Here is a 21,782-nt window from a genome sequence, read left to right as displayed (position 1 = left end):
GAAGACGCATAATCAGAGACTAAGGGCCAGTCCCAATACACCCCCTAGCCCTACTTTTCAGCCCTACCCCTAAATTTCGCGCGTTCCCGTGAGGGTATATACATTTCTTAACAGGCGTTATTTGGATAAACTGAGCCCAGGTTGGGGATCTTAACGGTTACTTTTACGCCTGAAAAAAAATTAAAACTTAATAAAGTGGCATATTAACAGCACTACAGTGGAAATTAAAACAGCTTTTAGCTTGCTTTTAACTCTCGGCTTCCTGACATGGTGTGACGTATGTGCAAACGTAACTACGCAGTCGCTTACGTACCCGAACGTAAACCACACAGTGACGTAGCAAGTGGTGTCCCAATCCCTAGGGAAGATTACAAGGGCCTTACCCCTTGTGGCTTCATTTTGAGGGCTAGTGGTAGTGGGTGAGGGCTGGTGGTAGTAGGTAGGGGGTGTATTGGGATTGGCCCTAAGACTGAGCATCCTGACACTGGGCAGTATGTTTCACTGCAGGAGGCCTTGACAGTCTTGGGAGTTCCTTGAATCCTGCATAGATTCAAGTTCCCAAAATAAGCACCCCCAAAAGATAAACAAACCGCCTCTACATTTCAGAGTATCTTGGGTGTTCCTTTCTTAATTCCCCCCCCCTTGTCTTCTGTCTGAACATAGACCTAATGTCACCTGATAAAAAGCTCCAGTTTTGTCTCCACAGTCCAAAGGACGTGCTCCAGGAAACATACTGGCTTGTTAAGAAGCGTTTTCGCAAATTTGAATCTGGTGTTCATATTTTTCCTTTAATAGTGGAGTTGTCTTCCATCTGTTTTGACAGAGCTTATTGTTAATAAGCATCACAACTGTGAAAGTAAATACATCTGTCAAGGCTATTTTAAAACAATATTGTACTATAAAGAATGAAACATCTCTTTTCATTCATCTATTAGTGGACTATCTTACATGTGCACTGATATGCAAAGTCCCCTTTTCATGTAATCCCTTTTCAAATCCCTTTAAATCAAAGTACTGCTTCATGGAGGTGCAAAATTATTACTTAAATCTGCAGGTTTTCACACCTGTTCTCTTCACAGAATTTCCTTCTAAAGATCAATATCACTTCATTTTTGAAGTTCTTTTTTCAAAAGCCAAACCCAAAATGCAGATTTAATCAGTATGATACATTTTCCATCAGATAATACAGTTCATACATACAGACACTACGCAGAAGGCAGTGGTGATGCTTTTACATAGTCTGTTGCACAATGTTCAACTGCAATTGTATGCTTGAAATTCAATTTTTAGCATTCAGACAGTTATTTCACTGAAATGCTAAGGACTCGTGTTCAACCACATACCCTGCACAAATCACCCCTCCCCACAGTCCAGCCACAGAGAGAAGGGGGTGGGGGGTAGAAAAGGGGAAAATAATGCTATGGTAAATAGTCCCAGCGAGCAGAATGCTGCATGGAAAACCTTAAAGGGATCCTACCGCCCTGAAATGGACTGACCAGCAGATGAAGCATAGGCAAATCTAGCAATCTCCAAGAAGCAGATCTACAAGAAATATGTGTCACAACATACTCATCACTTGCAAACTTATTTCTCACTTAGTGAAATCTTAATACTAATACATGGTAAAGAAGCAGATGGTGGGGCTTAAAGAATCTTTCCATGGGAATAAAACACAGCAATGCAAAAATCTCGTAGGCTTAAGGGCATGAAGTTGAGCCCAGCATGTCACCAATGTACAATGGAAAGACGTTTAGAAGAAAAAAAAAAAGAAAAGTTTTATAAGTGATAGAAATTAGGCAATTATAGCAGATGAAAGCCTGCAAAGTTCTCACCACTGTTTAGCGTTGACAGAGGGGGAGGTTTTATGGTTTTCACTGGATGTAATATTCAATTCAATTCAATTTTATTTATATAGCGTCTAATACAACAGATGTTGTCTCTAGACGCTTTCCAGAGATCCAGAACATGAACATAAACATAAATCCCGAGCAATTATTATATAAACAATATATAATGACATCCAAGATAGATTAAATAATTGGAGTATAACTGAAACTCTGTTATAATCTACAGCATTATTATAATAGCTGAACTGGCCATTATACAAACAAATAAACTTAAAATGCTGCCGTTGGTTCATTCTTAACTTTTCCACTAAGGCATAAAAACAACATCTGACTCCTCACTGGCCCAACAATCCATTGGGAGAGGGTATTAAGACTGATTGAGGGGACAGAATAAGAGACAGTCTAAAGACTGACTTTAGAACGTTGACAACATTGTTTTACAAAGCAGCTCCAGGCAGCACTGCATGTTCCTCAGGGTTTGTATACATGCCCCCCGATCAAATTTAAGCCCTTTTCAATCTTTGAATCACCTCACTCGGGATGTGGTGAATTTTTTGTTTACATGAATTTATGTACTCATAATAATTAATTCACTCAATCTTTTGTGTTCTGATATGAGTCATTTTGTCTGTGATTAGGCTTGGTGGCACCTACAACTTCTGTTAACTGAGAAATCCAGTTGGCAGGATCTCTATCCCCCTGTAGTTTAAGATGGAAAAACCCAGCTCTCAATATTTAATGCAGGTCAGCTGAAGTATAAGGAAAACAAAACCCTTTGGTAGCGTGGACCTCCTATTGCGATGTCCACACTATCATTACATGAATGTAATGTTTTGAAATCATTATGAATTTGATGGTTTAATTTATTAAGATCTCCAAGGTCCTTTACTAACCACACTCATAATACAGAAACACTCATACAAGTAATCAAAGATGGACATTTTACCAATCCCCTCCCGCTCTCACACGTATAGGGGATGGGCTAAGAGCTTTGTGGGTACAACATCTCAACAATAGATACAAATAAGTATCTGACTGACCAATGATTTCTCCATGAATTCTTTCTGGGAGCATAAAGTTTTCCATTGTTTCACTATGAATTTTGAAAAAGTTGTCAGGCGTCAGTAATTGTGTTTAACAGACGTCATACCCAGCTTTGCCATGCACCTGTGTCTTAACTATTTTTTCTACTGTTTAAATTCCTACGTTAGGACAACATGCAACGGAGCTACTGTCAAATCATTTAAAACATTAAACAATCCTTTTCATTTTAATTCCAACAGCAGGACTACTTCAGTAAAAAAGCTTAAGCAATATTCTCTATCAAAAATCTAAATTATTTGATTGTTGGAGGCAAAGACGTACTTCTTTCTGTTCTTGGGCGTGGATATGGATGGTGCCTGGGGTACGATGGCAGCAGCATCTTTGCGTGGCCTGCCACGTGATCTCTTGTCTGCATGGGCAGGACTTCCTGTGGATGTGCCCCCTACACTGCTGGATGGCGATGAGGGAACCTGGTCAGAGGGCTCCACAGTCTTATCCTCTGATGACATTCTGAAAAACAATGAGATCGTATAGTTTGTAAATGGAAAGTAATCACATTCTGGGAAAGAATGAACATTTGATTTTATATTGTCATAATAGGAAAAAAAAAAACAACACACACACGCAACAAAATGGAGGAATTCTTTTGATACATATGTAGGTTTTTTTTATAATTTTGCCCTTTTACGCGAGTGACACACTACTGGAAAAGCTTTTAACTTGTTAAAATGATTTTTGCAATGCTAGCAAAAAGCAAATTATTCACAAAACCTTCACCATAACACTGACACATTTTTTATAGTATCTGGAATAGGCATCCAAAGACGAGGATGTTAAAAAAATTAGGATTTGGTAATGACCATTATGCTAACAGTCCCCCTGTTTTTGTCAATTCAACACTCCCTTTTAAAATATCAGTCATGAAAAGAAATTCCAGCAGGTACAGATGTATGATGAGCAAGCAAAAACATATTTTTAAAGAAATGGTGAAACACAACAAAAGATGAGGAGAAAAAAAAACACCAAGCCAATACTATCAACAAATATGCACTGCTTTTTTACCCCAGTGACTATGTTTACACAGACAGCCATAATCTAATATCATTATTCTAAATAAAGACAATATTCCTATTAAGCAATTTCCAGGAGTTGCTTTTAGAACACTTATTTCAAATTCTGCAAAGATCTAAAATTATGAGAGAACTATAAAAAAACTACAGGTCGTTCAATCCATTGAATATTCAGCAGGGGTGGATTTTTTTCTTTTTGGTGAGTCAGCAAAATTTTAGATACCTTTTCCAGCGCTCCTGCATGGATTTAATGCAGGGGTTTGCATTTGTCATTAATGTATGGTTTTTATTATGGCCGGTTGGGATGGTAACTTCTCCTGATAAGGGTTGCAACCAACAATCTTCTTTTTTAGTCAATCTGTTGATCTTTTTTTTTTTTTTTTTTTTTACATTCGAACAAACATTTGGCCTGCCCTCTACACGCCTCACCATAATAGACGCTTTTCCATTACCTTTAGATATCAAAAAAGACATCCTGTAATGGAAACAGCACTAATTCAAACAAAACTACAGAATATCGAATAAACTTTATGCTTCTTGGAGGTGGTTTTTCATGCCATTCGATAATCCACATCTCTGGCAGCGCTGGATGTGACAGTCGGTCAACCTAAAGTCATCAAAATCTAGTTTCCAGCTGTCTTTGGCCTTATAAAGCCTGGGATATACTTGCTGTCGGTGCTTGCGTTCGCGTCCGTTCAAGTGCACCACCAACCGCAACGTTGCTCGCGTAGCACGTGAGGAGAGCGCGTCGTACCGGCGGTGACCAATAGGGGGCAGTAAGCAACAGTTGGAAAAGTGAATAAATATTTAGTAGTAGCGGTAGTAGCAGTAGCAGATTAGAACAACAAACAAGTTTACATGACACCATTTAAAGATTTAGATTATAACATTGCTTTGGTTGCAATCTCGGCAAAGTAAACGGCGCAAGCAACCGCCGCGTCGTCACTTGTGGCCAGCTGGTATCTGACCGGGACCAGCGCCACTCGCGGCCAGAGTTCAGTGTATTTTTGAGAATGTGCACGTGCAATGACCGCAGGTACGCGTGGCGGCCATGATGCGTACGCGGTCTGAACTGCAAGAATATCCCAGGCTTTAATATGATGTAGTTGTGCTAAAACACTACTAATAAGGGCTTTGCCTCTGAATAATCATTTGAAGATCAGCCACTGCCTTTATCATCTGGCTATTTTCTCAACAGCAGTAGTGGCAATTGCAATAATATATCAAAGACTAAAGCAGTTCTAGTCCACTTTCTTCAACATTGACATTTTCTGTTTCGTTGTTTTGAAGAGAAGTCTAACGTGACAAGATACGCAGAGATTTTATTTTTTTTTTTAGTTGCGCTAAAGTGTAATGGAAACTACTACAAAGACATAACAGCCCTTTACCACAGCCCACACAAGCAACTCCCCACTACCACACAGAACGGAGAAGTAATGGGCAGAAAATGACAGACAAAGCCAGATACTGCAAGCTCTCACTGACATCACACACGTGGCTGAAAGGCTGCAAGAAATCTGCTATTTGATGCTTGTTTATACCCTCTCTTACGTGGTATTGATGTGGTTTTGTTGCGACACACCAACAATTATAATTTCACCTCAATGAATTAAAAAAAAAAAAAAAAATTGGTGTTGACCAACTGCTGCAGCCCTACTCCCAATTCAACATCACAATTCTTACATAGAAATAAATAAATAAAAAATGTCGACAACCCAACCACTGAATTAACAGCAAGATCATTATGATAAAAAAAAGGAGGAAAAAACCCAAACAATAGGTGTAATTTAAAAAATGTCATCTACTCCTACAAACTACATATTAAGTCATATTTACAGACACAAACATGGAGTCGTGACTTATTTCAGGATCATCAACATATGTGACGAATATTTTTGCTGCCAAGTCAATTCTATAAAAACCCTGAACATTACTGTATTTAATAGTAAAAACATATTTAATGAAATATACAATCAGCTGGGACCTTGAAAAACAACAAATGCAAAAAACTAAATGAGTGTTAACTCTTACTCTCTCTCAGGTAGTTAGATATCAACATTTAGCAGCAGTAATTTACTCTCAAATTGAATGAATGACAATATAAAGATATTCAGTTTCATTCCTGGTATTTATATAGCACAACATTCAAACATCTACACACATTAAAACACATTCATACAGCACTCTTTGTATTTGCAGTGCCCATCCCCCTTGTACTTTTTAACCTAGGGGGTCCCCTATAAACAAACATTCAACCGAGCTAGTTGGTTTAATGACACCGAGAAACTTTTGTTCGGTTTCTTTTCTTGCTCGGTCACTCACTTGTTTTCGCTTCTGTCATTTTCTGGAGTCTCTGAGCCACCTTTACCACAATGCTCATTGTAGCCCTGTGAGACATTTTAAACTGCTGTTGATGCGTGACAAATTACTAGAAAGAAAGACGCAGTTGTCGTGAGAAGTGACCTGGGTGGGAGTCAAAAGTTACTTTGAGTGGGTTGTGCTGACAGCAAAATGGAATTGCTGTATTGTCATTGCACAATGTAATGAAATCGAGATCGCAGCTCTTAAGAGTCAATGCACCCCAGAAACGGAACATCATGAGAGCTTCACAACACCTCCCTACAAATAACCCAATATTAAAAGGCATTCGTATTCCAATACCAGGATAGCAAATTCTCAAAATAGGGGTATCAGGGTATTTACATCCATGCTACATACTGTGCAATACCATTTTATAAAATAATCCCATGTCTTTTCTCTTAATCTAAAAGCCAGCACAGAGTTACGCAATATTACCCAGCAACCTCCTGTTTTTTACTTGCAGGTAGAGGACGTGGTGGCACACAAGTTGTTGGACAGAGCAAGCTATCTCTCATTAGCATTATGTCAGCAATATGATGTTACTGGCAAAACTAATTATGCAAGGCTGTGGTTTCGAAATAGCATGGATGTGCAATTGACAAGAAGACAGAAACATGGATCTATTAGGAGATACTGCCATAAATTCTAGACAGAAAATGGCTTAGACTCAACTGCAGTCTGTAGTGTTTTATTAATGCTACTATTCTATTACATATACAAGCTCACTAATTGTGTTACAAACACTGTCATAAGCCGTGTTCACAACACTCGCAACACTCTTCCTGAACAAATCCAAATGCTCACAGTAATGGCTGACTGCAATCTTTCACTTCAAGGTCAATTTTTAAAAAAAAGTTGAACAAATTTGAGTGAGTAGAAATGCTTTCAATTAAAGTTTGGAATTTGGTATATTTGTTACATTAATAAATGTCAGCACTACTCAGCGGAATGCTGAAGTTGATGCCTGCTGTACATGTAATAAAGTGAAGTGACTTTGGTGCAAACCCCCAACCTGAGCAAGTATGACGCATCACTGGGCGTGGGAGTCAAATAGGGCTGTCCTGAATACAAATGCCCAACACCAAACAAGTGTACCACACACCCTTAAGAGCCAGCAACTTGTCAATGTGTGTGAGACCAATCAAGAAACACGAAACAGAAAATTTTTTATTGAAATAAATACATGAGAGGAAGAAGTAACTTGTTCTCACTCAGTTTTGAAAGTGTGCCACAGAGCTGAGGTTTTCAGAATGCCATCTTGTTTAAGTCAAAATTAATTTGAGCATTAAAGCAGGTGATGTGCACGAGAGCCATATGACCTAAATACTGGAAGTGTTGTGAAAGTGCCACGTTGCACCAGCAATCACACACATTCTAATCAATAAGTGGTTGAGCAGCACGCTCCGTGGAGGAGTTTCAAAGTTGCCCAGAAGTGGCTGTCCGCTCTGGTTTGCTAAAGATATACGTTAAGTCCATTTTGGACAGCTGCTAAATTGCTCCAATTTACATACAGCAGATCGAGTTGGCGGGAAGCCAAACATGGTATAGAGAATCCAGTGATTTTTCTAAATAAACTACCACTACTGGGCTCTGACTTATACATGGACAATACCCACTGCCTCCACAGGTTAATGTAAACAATTTAGAGGGTTTTATAGAAGATTTGAAGCACATATGAGGGAAGGTTTAGTTAAGTAGAACAAAAGCTTTTAAACTGAAACCACTGATCCTTTTTAATATGTATAATTTTAGAAAGGAGAGAGAGAGAGACTTGCAATTCTCACATGTTCTCTCTCACGTCTTCGGGTATACTCATAATCTCATGTATCCAGCCAAAGAAGCAGCGTTAGGAAGTGCTTCGCTTTTGAAATTATCCCGGTGAGTCCTAACGGCTGAGTTATGATTCTGCGTCAAAACGACACCGTGCCTACGCCGTAGTGTACACGTACCTCCCAAAAATTGTAACTACGCGTCGAGGCGACGCAGACCCAACGCAGACCGAGAGGGCTGTGATTGGTTCGCTTGGTAGCAACGCATTTCCGGTTTGAAGCAGTCGTGAACTTTCAGCGCTCTTTTATTCGTGTATGTGTGATTTTTTTTGTTTTGATTCCGACCCCCTAGCGGTCGCGGGGGGTACTGCACCGCAGCGAAATGGAGTGACGGAGAAGTCCGAAGGGTTCACGACGGCGTCACAGTGACGGCGTAGGCACGGCGTCAATTTGACGCAGAACCATAATTCAGCCTTAAGGACAAAGCACAATTGCTGGAATGCTGCTGCAAAGCCAGACCATGACAGTTTGACTCCCTGTGGGGCCCAAACTTAATTGCTCCACCTAGAAGTCTGTGAAAAGAGATAACACATAAATAAATCTGGACACCGAACTGAAACACTGGTTGTCCACCAAAGGAATGAGTATCAAGATTTCCAAGTATTTGGATTCAGTGCAAGAGTAGGAAAGCAAAAGTAGGAACATCAGTGGTATGGGATAGTTTTAAAAAGCCTTGATCACTGGTGCACATACCTAACCCAAGTTCCCTGCCTGCGGTTAGGTACGCCGCAAAAATAAAACTACAACTAGGTGGAATGTTGTGTGCCTTCCGCCTTCAGCATGCCAACAGAAGATGATAATGTTCAGCCCTCTAGAAGACACCATCGAGTTTGAGTGTTCATCGCCACAATTACGGTGTATGCCAACAGAACCCAGTACCCATCTCAGCTCCTTCCGTGCTGATCTCACTGTTCTATCTTTTATTCATTTTTTTTTGCAAATGTTTAAAGTCGTGTCTTACTGCAATCAAGTATTTGAGTGTTTGTTACGTCTATGGAATTTTCAAGGTCCAATGCAACAATGGAGACAATGACTGGAAGATTGAGGAACCTACTTCAAACACAGAAACCAGTGTCAGCCTCCGAGGATTTACCCTGGACTTCTGTTAATACAAAACCACCGAATGCCCCTTTTCCACCAAGAATAATACAAATTTTCAATAATATTCACAAGTGAAGATGCATCGGCTTTGGTTTTTTAACCAATTCCATCACCCCCCAAGGTCCTGGTTGCTATCTGGATGGCACAAAGGTGGTCAAGCGATAGATGGATCCATGTATGGATCCAATTCTAGTTATTTATATGAGAAGCAGATTTGTTCTTTTTCCAACAACCCATCAAATCCTGACCTTTTGAACACTATACATGAAAACAACCAAAGAAAAAGGTGCAACTCTCTTTTAAAAAGCAAAATAAGCTCCAAACATCTTTCATACAATGTTTTCACTAGTCACACTGAATGGCTCCACTTCATAATTTTATGTATCAAACTGCATTTAGATCTGATTAAATTGTAATCAATCCTCAGGGTGATTTAGGAGTCAAAATATTCAGTATAACTTTTTATCATTTAAAAACTAAAAAAAAAAAAAAAAAAAAAAGATTAAAAAGAAATACGCATGGCCATAGTTTTCCTCTTTCCACTGTCTTGTTTGCATGCTGTACATCTGTTTAATGCAATGTCAAAATTGAAGCGATAACTTATTTTAGCCCATGTCAAAAATATTTACTTTCCAAGCACTGTGTTGCATAAAGCAGTAGGTGGAGGCAAGCCATATTTCATGGATGTTATAGATTTATTTTAATACATAGATGTAGATTGTAGGACATTATATACAACATGAAGTCATTTAATTGCATGTATATGGATGCTTATGTATGCATGTATGTGTAGATAAGTGTATATGTATACAGGTATAAATAAGTGCGTATGTATGTATGTATGCACAGCAATGTGTATATATAGGTGGGTTTGGTGTGTGTGGATGAATGTATGCACGTGTGTAAATATGAACAACTTGATGCTGTTAAGCCGAGATAGGCCAGTTTGAGCAACATTTATTTCTTTTTCTTATTCATTTACTTTGTTTCTTTCTTTCTCTAATAAATATATATATATATATATATATATATATATATATATACACAAATATATATATTTTTTTTTTATTCATGTAGTTATTTTGTTTTTTTTTCTCAAATCTTGCACTATAGTGGGACGTTGACATTGTGTTAAAAAGGGTAGATAAAATAAGCTTTAGCTTCAGTCTACACCTTTTGGTCCTTGCTTGATCTACATGCAAAAAACTTTGTATTGACTACTGATTTCTACAACGTGACCAAATAAACATATCAAATCAAATTAATTGAGCAGAGGTTCACAAACTAAACTGATAAGTTATTAGATCGTAAAAATGTATGTCAATATAATGCTTCTCATTGTTAAAGAATAAATAAACAGTATGTTTAAGTACATACATAACATGACAAATTATGGAGATCATTGTGGAGTTTGCCACTCAATAGATGATGATATATTATCTTAAGTTTTTCTTTTTGCCATTTAACCCAAGTCTGTTTCTCTTTCCATCAGCTAAGATTGGGATGAACAAATCATTCAATTGCCAGGTAAGGTGTAATTTTAAACTTAAAAAGGGGCTTGAGTACACAAAGCTCTGATAATAAAAAGGGGAGCAATAATTAAAAAGTGAAAATACAAGCCCATCATTACAAAAAAAATAATTTTCTTCCCTTTCGTAATTGTTAGGAGTCAGAAGCATTGCTCAAAATACCATCTGATTAATGTCATAGCCCAATTACCGTCATTCACAACTGGATAAAGCTATTCTTTTTTTCCTCTTGCGTAAATATAGGCCTGTGGACAGATAGTCCAATAAAGAATTCCACAAGTAATATTGCTAAAGTAATGGACAGAATATTAACAGTAAAGTTAACAAGGGGTCAAGTCTTACCAATAATTTGCCTTTCCACCCCGATCACAACATCCTACGGGTGCATTCACATGAGAGCCGTTTCGCCCCATTTAAAAACAGACCAGAATTTGTTTGGTTAAAAGGGTCTAGTTTGTCTGGGGAGGTGTGAACGTGAAGATGGCAACGGGCATTGTCCTGCATTATGCAATAGATGTCTAAGGTCTTTTACTCATCGTCTTCTCCTTCAGTAATTCTTGATGCAGTATGACCACTGGTGAAGAGGGTAATTTTGGTTCATCTGATAAAATGCAGTGCGAAAGCAAACAAACCAGCTGAATGTTGTGGCCCCTATTGAACTGAGTCCCCAATGGTACAGAGTCTACCAAACTATTCGTTGTGAAAATGGACTCCCCTCTATAGGACGCGGTGGATCTACCAGGACCAAGACCTTGCACCATCACCACAGCTTCTTCGAATCTGCAAAACGCCTCCACTTTTGATTCTAGTCACCCCAAAGACATCACGTTACATTGACTATTAAAAAAGAAGACAAAAATAACAAAAAAACTCATCCTCCTCCTTATGTTATATTACATGAACACTCATGTGCACCGTTTGTACATTCCAGTGTTGTTTTTTTCCCCCACTTTGTATATCCTTTACCTTTCACGGGGACAAATTAATCTTAAATTGATGTCTTATTTATCCTCTTACAGGTATTGTTATTAGTCCTTTCAGTCTTGCATGTTGTCCTTGTATACAAATTCATTTTTTCCTTTTCTTTGAGCAATAGCTGCATCAGATCGGTACAACAAATTCATTGCAGATCCCTAATAAATGTGATTCTGATTCCCTTGACTACAGAGTCAAGTCAAACTATTGACTACAATACTTAAACTGGAGCATCTAAACATCTGTTGAACACCTACATTTCTGAGTAGATTTGGGACCAGGTATCTCAAATGAAGGTTGATGACACAGACAATGTCTATAATGTTGATATCCTTCAGGCAGTCACGACCACCAGGGGTACAGCTGGAAACCTGCTAGCATTAGCTTTTGTTAACCCGAGCTTGGGCACAAAGCAGAGCTAACGACAGCTAGCCTGTTGTGTTAAACTCTTGTATTTTCTTCAGAGATCACCAACAAAAGTAACACTGACACGTTCTTAACGTGACACAAATTGCTGGGGGAAATTGATGCACGTCACGCTTAAATGTCACTACCATATTGGGTTGGTTTTTTAAAGATGCCCAGCAGGACAACTTGGCCAGGGACTGGAGCAGCAAACAGGTTACCAGCGGTGGCAGGGACTTGGCCAACTCGGGGGAGGAGGGGAGAGACTTGCACCGACACACAACAGTCGACATTAATGTTTCAGCTTCTTTGTTGCTGCTTACCACGACACTAGGATGGCACATTGAAGTTGTAGCCTTTAACAACTTCCAACAAAGTGCAGTGAACGGGGGTTTGTGTGTCCGACACACAAAGGCTCGGTCTATTCAATGAAACGGAACTGATCCGAGGAACAACAATGCTGCACGAAAAAAAAGTGAAAAAAGCTACGTTACACAATGACGTAAGGTTTGGCTTCCACCTCTCCTCGGACACGAGCATCACCTTCGCATTTGTTTGTTATCTTATGTAAAGCGGGCAACATAGAGCCCCTATTAAACCCAGGAAGCGTCCCATTTAACGTTGAATAGTCTGAGTCATGAAAGCCGAGGCGGCGACACAACCCCCCCAACAATCCCCCTCAGCACCAGACTGGGATCATGTTGGCTCCTGCTCACCCAAAAAAAAGGAGAAATCCACACAAATTGGGCGTGCATGCACACAATCCAAGTCCAAAATGCATCTTACCTTCAAGTCCTATGGACAGCGAATTATCCTCTTCATGTCCCAAAAATACCAGGGAGTGAAACGTCGCACTTTTTTTTTTTTTTTTTTAATATCCCCCAGCTAGCTAGAGAGCTAACCGAGCTAGCTAGCCTCTCTCCAATGAAACAACACCGCGGCTCTCACAAATGCACAACGCACATCGTTATACTCCAGCGTCAAGATGTTATTCCCAACTTTGCCCATTTGATGGGAGCCCGGCCGAGGTAAATCCAGCAGAAACCCGCTCGGCCGGCTCAGGCATTTGCGGGGATCACTTTCCTTTCTCCAATGACAGCTGTCGTCGCACGAGTTGGGCTTGTGCGGCTAGTTAGCCACCCAAGTCTGCGGGCAACAATTCTATCATTAACATAAACAAAACTGAGCCAAAATGCAAGCGGTTGGGGGAAAAAAAAAAAAAAAAAAAAAAATGGAAAAGATGGTGGTTTAAAAAAAAAAAAAAAAAAAAAGGAGGAAAAAAGAAGAAAAACCAGCACCCCCGTAATATTAACTTTAAATGTGAATCCTTGGGAAGCGTATGCCGACCGCTGGGTTGGCAACTGGTTTTATTTTCTTCAGCTGCGACAAGCTTCGGGACCAAGCGGCCAGTTAGGAGACTCTCCTAACCAGCCTGCCACGCAGCAACAGCCGGCTCAAAAGACGTGTAAAAACAAACATTACCTTCCTCTAAATCATATTCAGCCTACCGCATTGGTTGAACTAAAACATTTCCACGAAAAAATCACAAAATTAAGTTGAAGATGACGCTTCGGTGTAGTCTATAACGGTGGCCATATCTAATGATAAGTGGCACCGAAGCACACCCCCTTCAGGCTCCCGAAAATATAGTTCCTCCTCCTCCGAGCACAACTAACGCAATTAAATGTTTTAAAATCCATAGGATTTGTCGAGAAAGAGTTATCAAAGACCCTGGTGAATGTTTGAGTAGACTCGTGAGACGACATTAATTAAAATTACACAGAATACATTTTACATTTTCTTCAAAATACTCTCTGACCCTGCGGAGGGATTTGGGCATTTAGTAAATAAAATAATGGCTGTGGTATTAGTGAAAAGGCGGACACTGGATTTCCGTGTCACTGGAATGGACTGTTAACTGTTATTATAGTGCTACAGCTCATGCAAATCTTCTCCAGCAGCAGCTGGTAGAAGTGAAACAAATGCTCGCCAGTCTCCCTAGTCTCAATTTGAAACACGGGAATTTGAAGGCATTAAAAGGAAACGGTGTTGTTTTTATACCGTGAGTCAAATTGCCTTACAACACCTTTAATGGCAGCCACTCCTTTCATATTCTGTCCCCCTTTTCCTCGGTTACGCTTCTCTCTCACACACACACACATACAAACACTCACTCTTCTGACACACAGACACACGCACACACACAACGCATGTATGCATTTTGTTATGTGTCAAGTAGATAGCCTACAAACTGCCAGTACATGCAGGGGTTAACTTTCAAAAGAGTCCCCAGTGGTCGTCTTCCAAGCGGCTCTACATAATATGTGATAGAGCCAGCGGGCGTTACGTATCAACATCGACTTTACTTTTTGTCCAGTGGCTTCTTTTAGTAACGAGATTGTCATTCTCTTTCAGTGAACCCAACAGAGGAATAAGTGTATGTAAGCACAACCCTATTATTGTTAATAAATGGTGAACCTTGGCACCCCCTTTCGTTCCCAAACGACGAGCTCCCCCTGTTGGCGAATATGAGACATGGCGCCCTTTTGGCTGAAGAGAATTATCTGGAGACCATAAAGTACATTAGCCCAGGGGGCCCATTGTCCTGCATGTTTTAGTTGTTTCTCTGCTTCTGGACACCCTGATACAAATGACTGGTATTAATAGACTTGTGCAGGCCTTTTAAGATAAACTGATGACAATTATTTATTAGAATCAGGTGTGTTTATTTTTTTTAATGTTTATTTAACAGGGACGATACATTACGACGGAGTATTAGGGCCAAACTAAGACAAAAAAAATTGGAAATTACGAGAATAAAGTCATAATATAATGAGAATAAAGTCGTAAAATTACGAGAATAAAGTCGTAATGTTGCGAGAATAAAGTTGTAATAGAATAAACTCGTAATATTATGAGAATAAACTCGTAATATTACGAGAATAAAGTCGTAATGTTGCGAGAATAAAGTCGTAATATTATGAGAATAAAGTCGTAATATTACGAGAATAAAGTCGTAAAATTACGAGAATAAAGTCGTAACATTACGAGAATAAAGTCGTAATGTTGCGAGAATAAAGTCATAATGTTGCGAGAATAAAGTCGTAATGTTGCGAGAATAAAGTCGTAATGTTGCGAGAATAAAGTCGTAATATTATGAGAATATAATTTATGAGAACTCTAACAGGAAGAGCTTCTTCTCCCTGTGTTAAAATGAGGAATATTGAGCATCTTGTGAAGTTATATTTAATATATTTATAATATATTACGACTTTATTCTCGTAATATTATGACTTCATTCTCGTAATTTTACGACTTTATTCTCGTAATATTATGACTTTATTCTCGTAATTTTACGACTTTATTCTCGTAATATTATGACTTTATTCTCGTAATTTTACGACTTTATTCTCATTACATTATGACTTTATTCTCGTAATTTCCTTTTTTTGTTTTTTTGTTTGGCCCTAATACTCCGTCGTAATACATACACATTGTCACAATGAATGAAAAATGTGATGCATGCAAGACGTCTAGCTTCAGCTAATTTGCAGTCTTTGTCCCTGGTCAGGCAAAAGAAGGATAAAAGATACTGAATATAAAATACAATAATACAAATACGGTGAATAATGCAGTGAATAGATATCATAAAAAAATAAACACAGCTCCAAAATTTAGATTAAAAATTGCACAAGTTAAATACATTAAACATTAGTAAAATACTGTACTGACAATGACTTAAAAGTTAATGTTCGCATTCCTGCTGCTGCTTAAGCCAATGTTTAGCTTTGGCACTAAACATCCTTACTTCTGTTTGGGATTTTATTTCTGGTGGTAGAGAATTCCATAGGTGTGTACCCAGCACTGAAAGGGATGATTGACCAAATGTTGTCCTGCATCTTCTAATTTTACAATTTTGGTTGCTCATGCTCCTTGTCATTGTACCACAGTTGTCTACTTTAATAAAGATCTGTGACATTGCTTGTGGGCCCAGTCCGCTGACACACTTAAAAACAACTTTCAAAAAAGATAATTTTGTTGATGCAGGGAAACTAAAATCTAAAACATGCAGGACAATGGGCCCGACGGACAAGGGTTGGAGACCCCCGCTTTAGACAATATTATGCATTACAAAATAAGAATTATGGCTAAAGTTTTTTAGGAATGCAAAGTAAGGGAAACGCAAAGTAATGCAGACATCTGATTAAAGGAATAAGAAAAAGATGCCCGCTAAGACCTTTACAGTCTAGTTGTATGTTAGTGCTCAATGACACACTAAATAGGGACTATAGAATGGTGTTCATAGTTATTGTTTTCATCATAGTTTTCCACAAAATAATCAAACAGGGAGAGTGCTGCTATACAGTGGTTATGCATTGTTTACATAAAATGTATCTGTAAACTGAATCAACATGTTTTCTAAGCTTAAAATTGATCGCAGATGAAGAGAAGTGAATTTAATCTAATTGAAATATAATTTAAGTACATTATAAATATAGTATATTTGTAATTTAATGTGAACAAAGTATAAGATGGGAAATGTGTCTTTAGTTTACCCCTGGGTCTATTGGAGTACATCTCCCCTTTTCTGCTTTGTCCATCTGGCCTGGTCCCCCCTCATGAGCCAGGTCCTGGGCAAGCTTTTTTCTTGCCACTGTTTGACTTAAGGTTTTTCTCCCATTAGGGGAGTTTTTATCTGCCATTGTTTATGTAATAATTGCTCAGGGGTCATGCTCTGGGTATCTTGAAAGAGCCTACAGACAACTTGTGTTGTAATAGAGGCTATATAAGTAAAATTGAATTTACCATAATTGATTCCCGGGTGATTTCAGTAAATCATGTTATATAAAAAAAAAAGTCCCTGAAGTGCACTTCCTTTTTTTCGGTCTCTATTAAACATTTCTTTGGATCATTCTTTATTATAGAAATTATCATCAACATTGTGTGTAAGGAAAAAATATCAGACTACTATTGAGATTATATCCACAAATTATCCATCAGTATTTAATGCATATTAGCCCATTGTGGCCTCAACAGTGAAATGGCTGGTCAGCAGTGTTTCCTGACATCAGCTGAGTTTGAGACGCTGAACACACCGGTGTCACTTACTGAGTTATGACCTCTGAGCTGGTGTGTGTTTACAGCACTAACCAGCATTGACCCAATTAACCTGACACACAAGTGGCTGGTTTTCAAGATTGTACCACTGATATACTTTTGAGCATAATTCCAACATGTGGGAAACCAGTAGAGGCCAATCCACATGAGATTCAGGATTTTTATTATCATCAAAGTTTACTTTGTTCTTAATAAGGATTTGTACTGTTCAAATGCTTATATAACCAAATGGAAAACATATTTAGGAATTTATTTGTGTTTCAAATTGAGATCAGAAATTTTGACTAACTGAAGTTATTTTCAGCATCTCCGTATTTATTTCCAATTAAGCCATATCAGGGTGATATTGAATCTACCTGGACAATAACAGGAATCGAAAGCTGAAGCAAATCGTTGGAATTTAGACATAGTTTTATGCTGCTGTTACAATACAAGAAAAATATTGATGAAAAGGACTGTTGAGAAAATGTTATATAAACTAAATCACAGACATCTGCATGTTGTAATTCTTTTTTTTTTATTTTAAATCCAACATTATGTTTGCTGGAGAATACAGCCATAAAATAAGCAAAATAACAATCTCTTTACCTATCACATTCAATATTTGAACATCGTTGTAATACTGAGGTGTGTTTAACATAAGAGATAAAACAGAAACATTCATTACTTCTACTAGAGAACTGTTTTATTATCAGACAGACAGATGGCAGCATGGCTCTAATTCACAAAACACAGGAACAAAAATCAGACAAAAATTACTCCATATAATTCAACATAAAAAAACTCAGTAACCTCTTTTGCTCTTTCTTTTGCTTCAGTTAATCTGTTTGATAAAGTAACAAGCTGTTATGATGTATCATATTTGATAGGCCATCCCATCCATTAGTATAAAACATTTTTCAATGCAAGTAGAAGCTCGTAAAAGCCCATAAAGCATACAATTCAATGTTTTTACTGAGCTTATGTGTTATCACACAAAGTTTTACATTAGCAGGTTGACACTAACATATTCAGTTGAGAACATGCATGCATGTACATATTTCATCACATTGTGGATTTAATTCAATATGAATTAATAATATAAGTTTATATAATTATAGCAGACAAATGTGCTTTAATAAAATACATTTCTTCAGCGAATTAAAGCATAATGACATTCTGAATGGATAAACGCCCAAGGAACTCTTTTATGGCTGTTAAACATAATTGCTGCCCTTTGGCTATCAACAGGACTAATTTTCGTAAGAAGACCATGACTGTGTGATTTGGGGGGAAAAAAAGAAGAAAAAAAAGAAGCCTTTTTGTGAAGCTAAAGAAGTACACTTTGTTATGTGAGTCAACACATGGGTGCAAAATCTTTAAATGGAGTGTATTTGTTATTACTGTAAAGTAATTGCTTGTTTTTACTGGTCTCCTTTTCTTGTTGATTTGAATTCACACCTTGCATGCACTGAGCATTGCAAGCAAACTCTACATTTATAATGCAAGACAGTATGTATATTATATGAGCCACAAAAAAAGAAGAAATCAAAAACACCATTACTGAAAACTGCAGACTCCGAGTGAACGCAGCATCTTCTAAAAACACCAGATGATTATTTTTTCTTCTGCACTATTAATAAAACTGCTGAGAGCTGCTGATAACAGCATATTTCAAAGTAAAAACTTTAAACTGCTTTTCAATGGTTCTGTTTATAAAAGTCTTTGAAACATCTTACATCAATGGTGCTCTGGGTAAGGGAAAAGGCAGTTGTCGAACAACAGGACAGCTGTCAGCTGAGCAGATGATAGTATAATAGAGGAGACAAGAAACATGAAACCAGATGCTAGATGAGCTCTTTGTCTGCAGAAGAACAGGTATTGTTGAGTTCAGCCCACAATGGTTCCCTGCAAGCCAGATATTCATTTCCCATTGTTACATGCAAAATGCATTTCAAAACTTTAGTATATCAGGCTTAGTTTGAATGAAAAAACCATTGGGGGTAGACAAACTTCAAAAGGCTCCAGGGTAGTAAGTCTGTTTTAATATTTCATTACAAAGAGATAAAATCTATAAATATTTCACAAACAAATTTACATCACAATTTCTTGTGATAACTGGGATATGAAGCGAAGCATAATAGGTGAACTTTGAACAGCAAATCTTTACCAATATTATTTCTGATTTGGAACTTTTTAAAAAGGCACAATTGGTTAAAATTGCATATTTGTGATGTACTATCTAAAATAATGTTGTTGAAAATTGTTTTCTTGAATGCTGTTTGTTAAGGATACCCAATACATGATACACTGTTTTTGGACCATATTACTATGTGTTAACAGTACAAACTAGGTAGTAGTGCAGCCTTGCAAAGTGCAGATTGAATGTTTCCCCCCACTTTTCCTTGATCGTTTTGCAGAGTTGAGCTTTTGTGTTTCGGCCATCAATATGTGAAAGTGAGAGAGATAAAACGAAGAATGAGTCTGTGTTGTCTTTCTCTGTCAGAAATCAAGCGTTTGTTCCTGACAGCCCATAAGGAAAGTGAAAAGCTTTAGGAAGTGATATCTGTAGTCTTATTTATTTGAGAGTGTAGCATGCTTAGATGCTTTCAGGGATGTTTTGAAATGGTTTGGGTAGAAGAAAAAAAAAGGTCAGGTTTATCAACTCTTAGCAGACTGATAAAAAGACCACGTGTAAATCTTTAGATTGTGGATGACTTTCAGTCATTAGGGCTGGTTGACCATACAGCTCTATTTAACCAGAGGGGGAATTGATTGTGCCAAAGACTTATTTTTGAACTAATAAAATATAGGAAAATTAATCCCTGCTCTACAGAAAAATTAAATTGAGGGGATTTGCCACTCTTCCGATTTCTGCGCAAGCTTTAATGTATGAAGTCTTCTGAGTGCAGTCCCTACTTGATGAACAATTCTATTGCCCGTGGCTGGAGGAGCTAATTAGAATCTATTTATAATCATAGGGGAACATATCCAAAGAGGGGGAGTAAAAGGAAAGAAAGAGGGGGCTAAAAGTGGGGTGGGTGTCAGAAAATCCGACTTAATGCTGTGATAGCTGAAAGTTCACGTCCAAGGAACCTGTCATAAAATAATCAGGTTTTAAACAGGTTTTACTGGAGGAATGAAGTACTGTATCAGTTTACAGGAGGGTGAAGTGCAGTAGTGGGAGATGAAGAAGAATTGCTTTTCTAAAATTATTAATGACAGCTGCAGTTGTCTGTTATGTAAAACTCTTGTGGGGCAGCATGAGAGAGAGATCAGGATACAATGAGGAGAATGTGAGGAAGAAAAGAAAACAGTTTTGACGCCATGTTCGGACCACCAACATTTTATATATGAGAAAATAATTTAAAATACTGTTTAAAAAATACTTTAAAAGACTCCTAACATGCTCAGCTTTTTTACTTTCAGCAAAAACATGGCCATGCTTTCGGCTTTCTGCTGCAAGCAACTGATGTTTCAGCAATGATGCGACTGAGAGCTGATGTAAACTGCTGAGTTTCATGTGGACCAGCCATCATCTGCTACTGTACAAGAGAGATTAGCAGACTGACCGGAGTAGCTGAAACCCACATCACGTACTGTAAGTGGAGCACCAGCCCTGGCAGCAGGTCCATATTTGCTGGGATTATATGAATTGTTTGCATCATATTGCCATTTTCTTCTGTTCAGTTTTTACCAGGACTCTGCTGGATATATTTATTTATCCAGTTTCAGTTAATAGCTTTATTTCAGGTGATTTACAGGCATACATATACTTTCAGTGAGAAAAGCACAAAAATGATTTGAAATAATTCACATACATATTCCTTAATTTGTATAGTTATTTTGGATATAGTGAACTCTAAGCTACATTTTAATAAATTATGAGTGAAGGATTTATACATTTTAACTTATCTTGTGTTGTATTTGTCTTGTATGGTTTTTGTTTTTGATTTCAGTCTTATACTTTGTTAAAACACCAAAAGAGAAGTAAGTAATTTTTTTTTTACTTGAATGTCTCCATAATAAGGGGCCTTATACATGTGAGATAGGAGATACAAATATCTAGAGAACAAGAGAATACATGAAAAGTTGACAAAAATGACTAAAAATCAACTAGGACCTCAGAGAGAGTATTTAAAGGCTGGAGATACAAAAATAGTACAAACAGAAATAGCACTGATCCACATATACCACTTCCTCCAGGCATTTTTCATTGATGTGAAAGGATGAAAACATCTAACCAGCATTTTAAAATAAAGCCTTGTGTCTTTGCTTCACTCATCACGTTGTTTAACATCACTTCCCTGTTTTTCTCCACTTATTCAAACCGTCTGTTCCAGGATGGAGAGATTAAGCCCCTTTCCACATTTTTAATTTGAAAAAAGAAAAAGGCTAATAAAGTGTCAAGCTTGCTTGCATGCATACCCAAGAGTCCTTATTAAATCCAAGGTTAAATCCCAGTCTGCTCTGTTTTACACTTCATGCTAGCAACCCCCCTTTAAGAGTTTTCTAACACCCTTG

The 21,782-nt window shown here is 37.9% G+C and overlaps 1 protein-coding gene across 6 annotated transcripts in view; it reads right to left on the bottom strand.

Annotated features, from left to right (window-relative positions):
• Positions 1–13,354, bottom strand: part of kmt2cb (lysine (K)-specific methyltransferase 2Cb) — a 79,369-nt gene extending 66,015 nt beyond the window's left edge. For all 6 annotated transcript variants that reach the window (XM_061732326.1, XM_061732329.1, XM_061732328.1 and 3 more), the window contains exons 1-2: positions 12,948–13,354; positions 3,213–3,401 (exon numbers count right to left, since the gene is read on the bottom strand). In XM_061732326.1, coding sequence (XP_061588310.1) covers positions 3,213–3,400 — 188 coding nt within the window. In that variant the 5' untranslated portion in view covers position 3,401; positions 12,948–13,354. The remainder of the gene's footprint in view (positions 1–3,212; positions 3,402–12,947) is intronic.
• Positions 13,355–21,782: the final 8,428 nt, after the last annotated feature.

Source organism: Cololabis saira, chromosome 10 (assembly GCF_033807715.1).
Source record: "Cololabis saira isolate AMF1-May2022 chromosome 10, fColSai1.1, whole genome shotgun sequence".
Lineage (NCBI taxonomy): Eukaryota > Metazoa > Chordata > Actinopteri > Beloniformes > Belonidae > Cololabis > Cololabis saira.
This window is presented reverse-complemented; position numbering and strand designations above follow the sequence as displayed.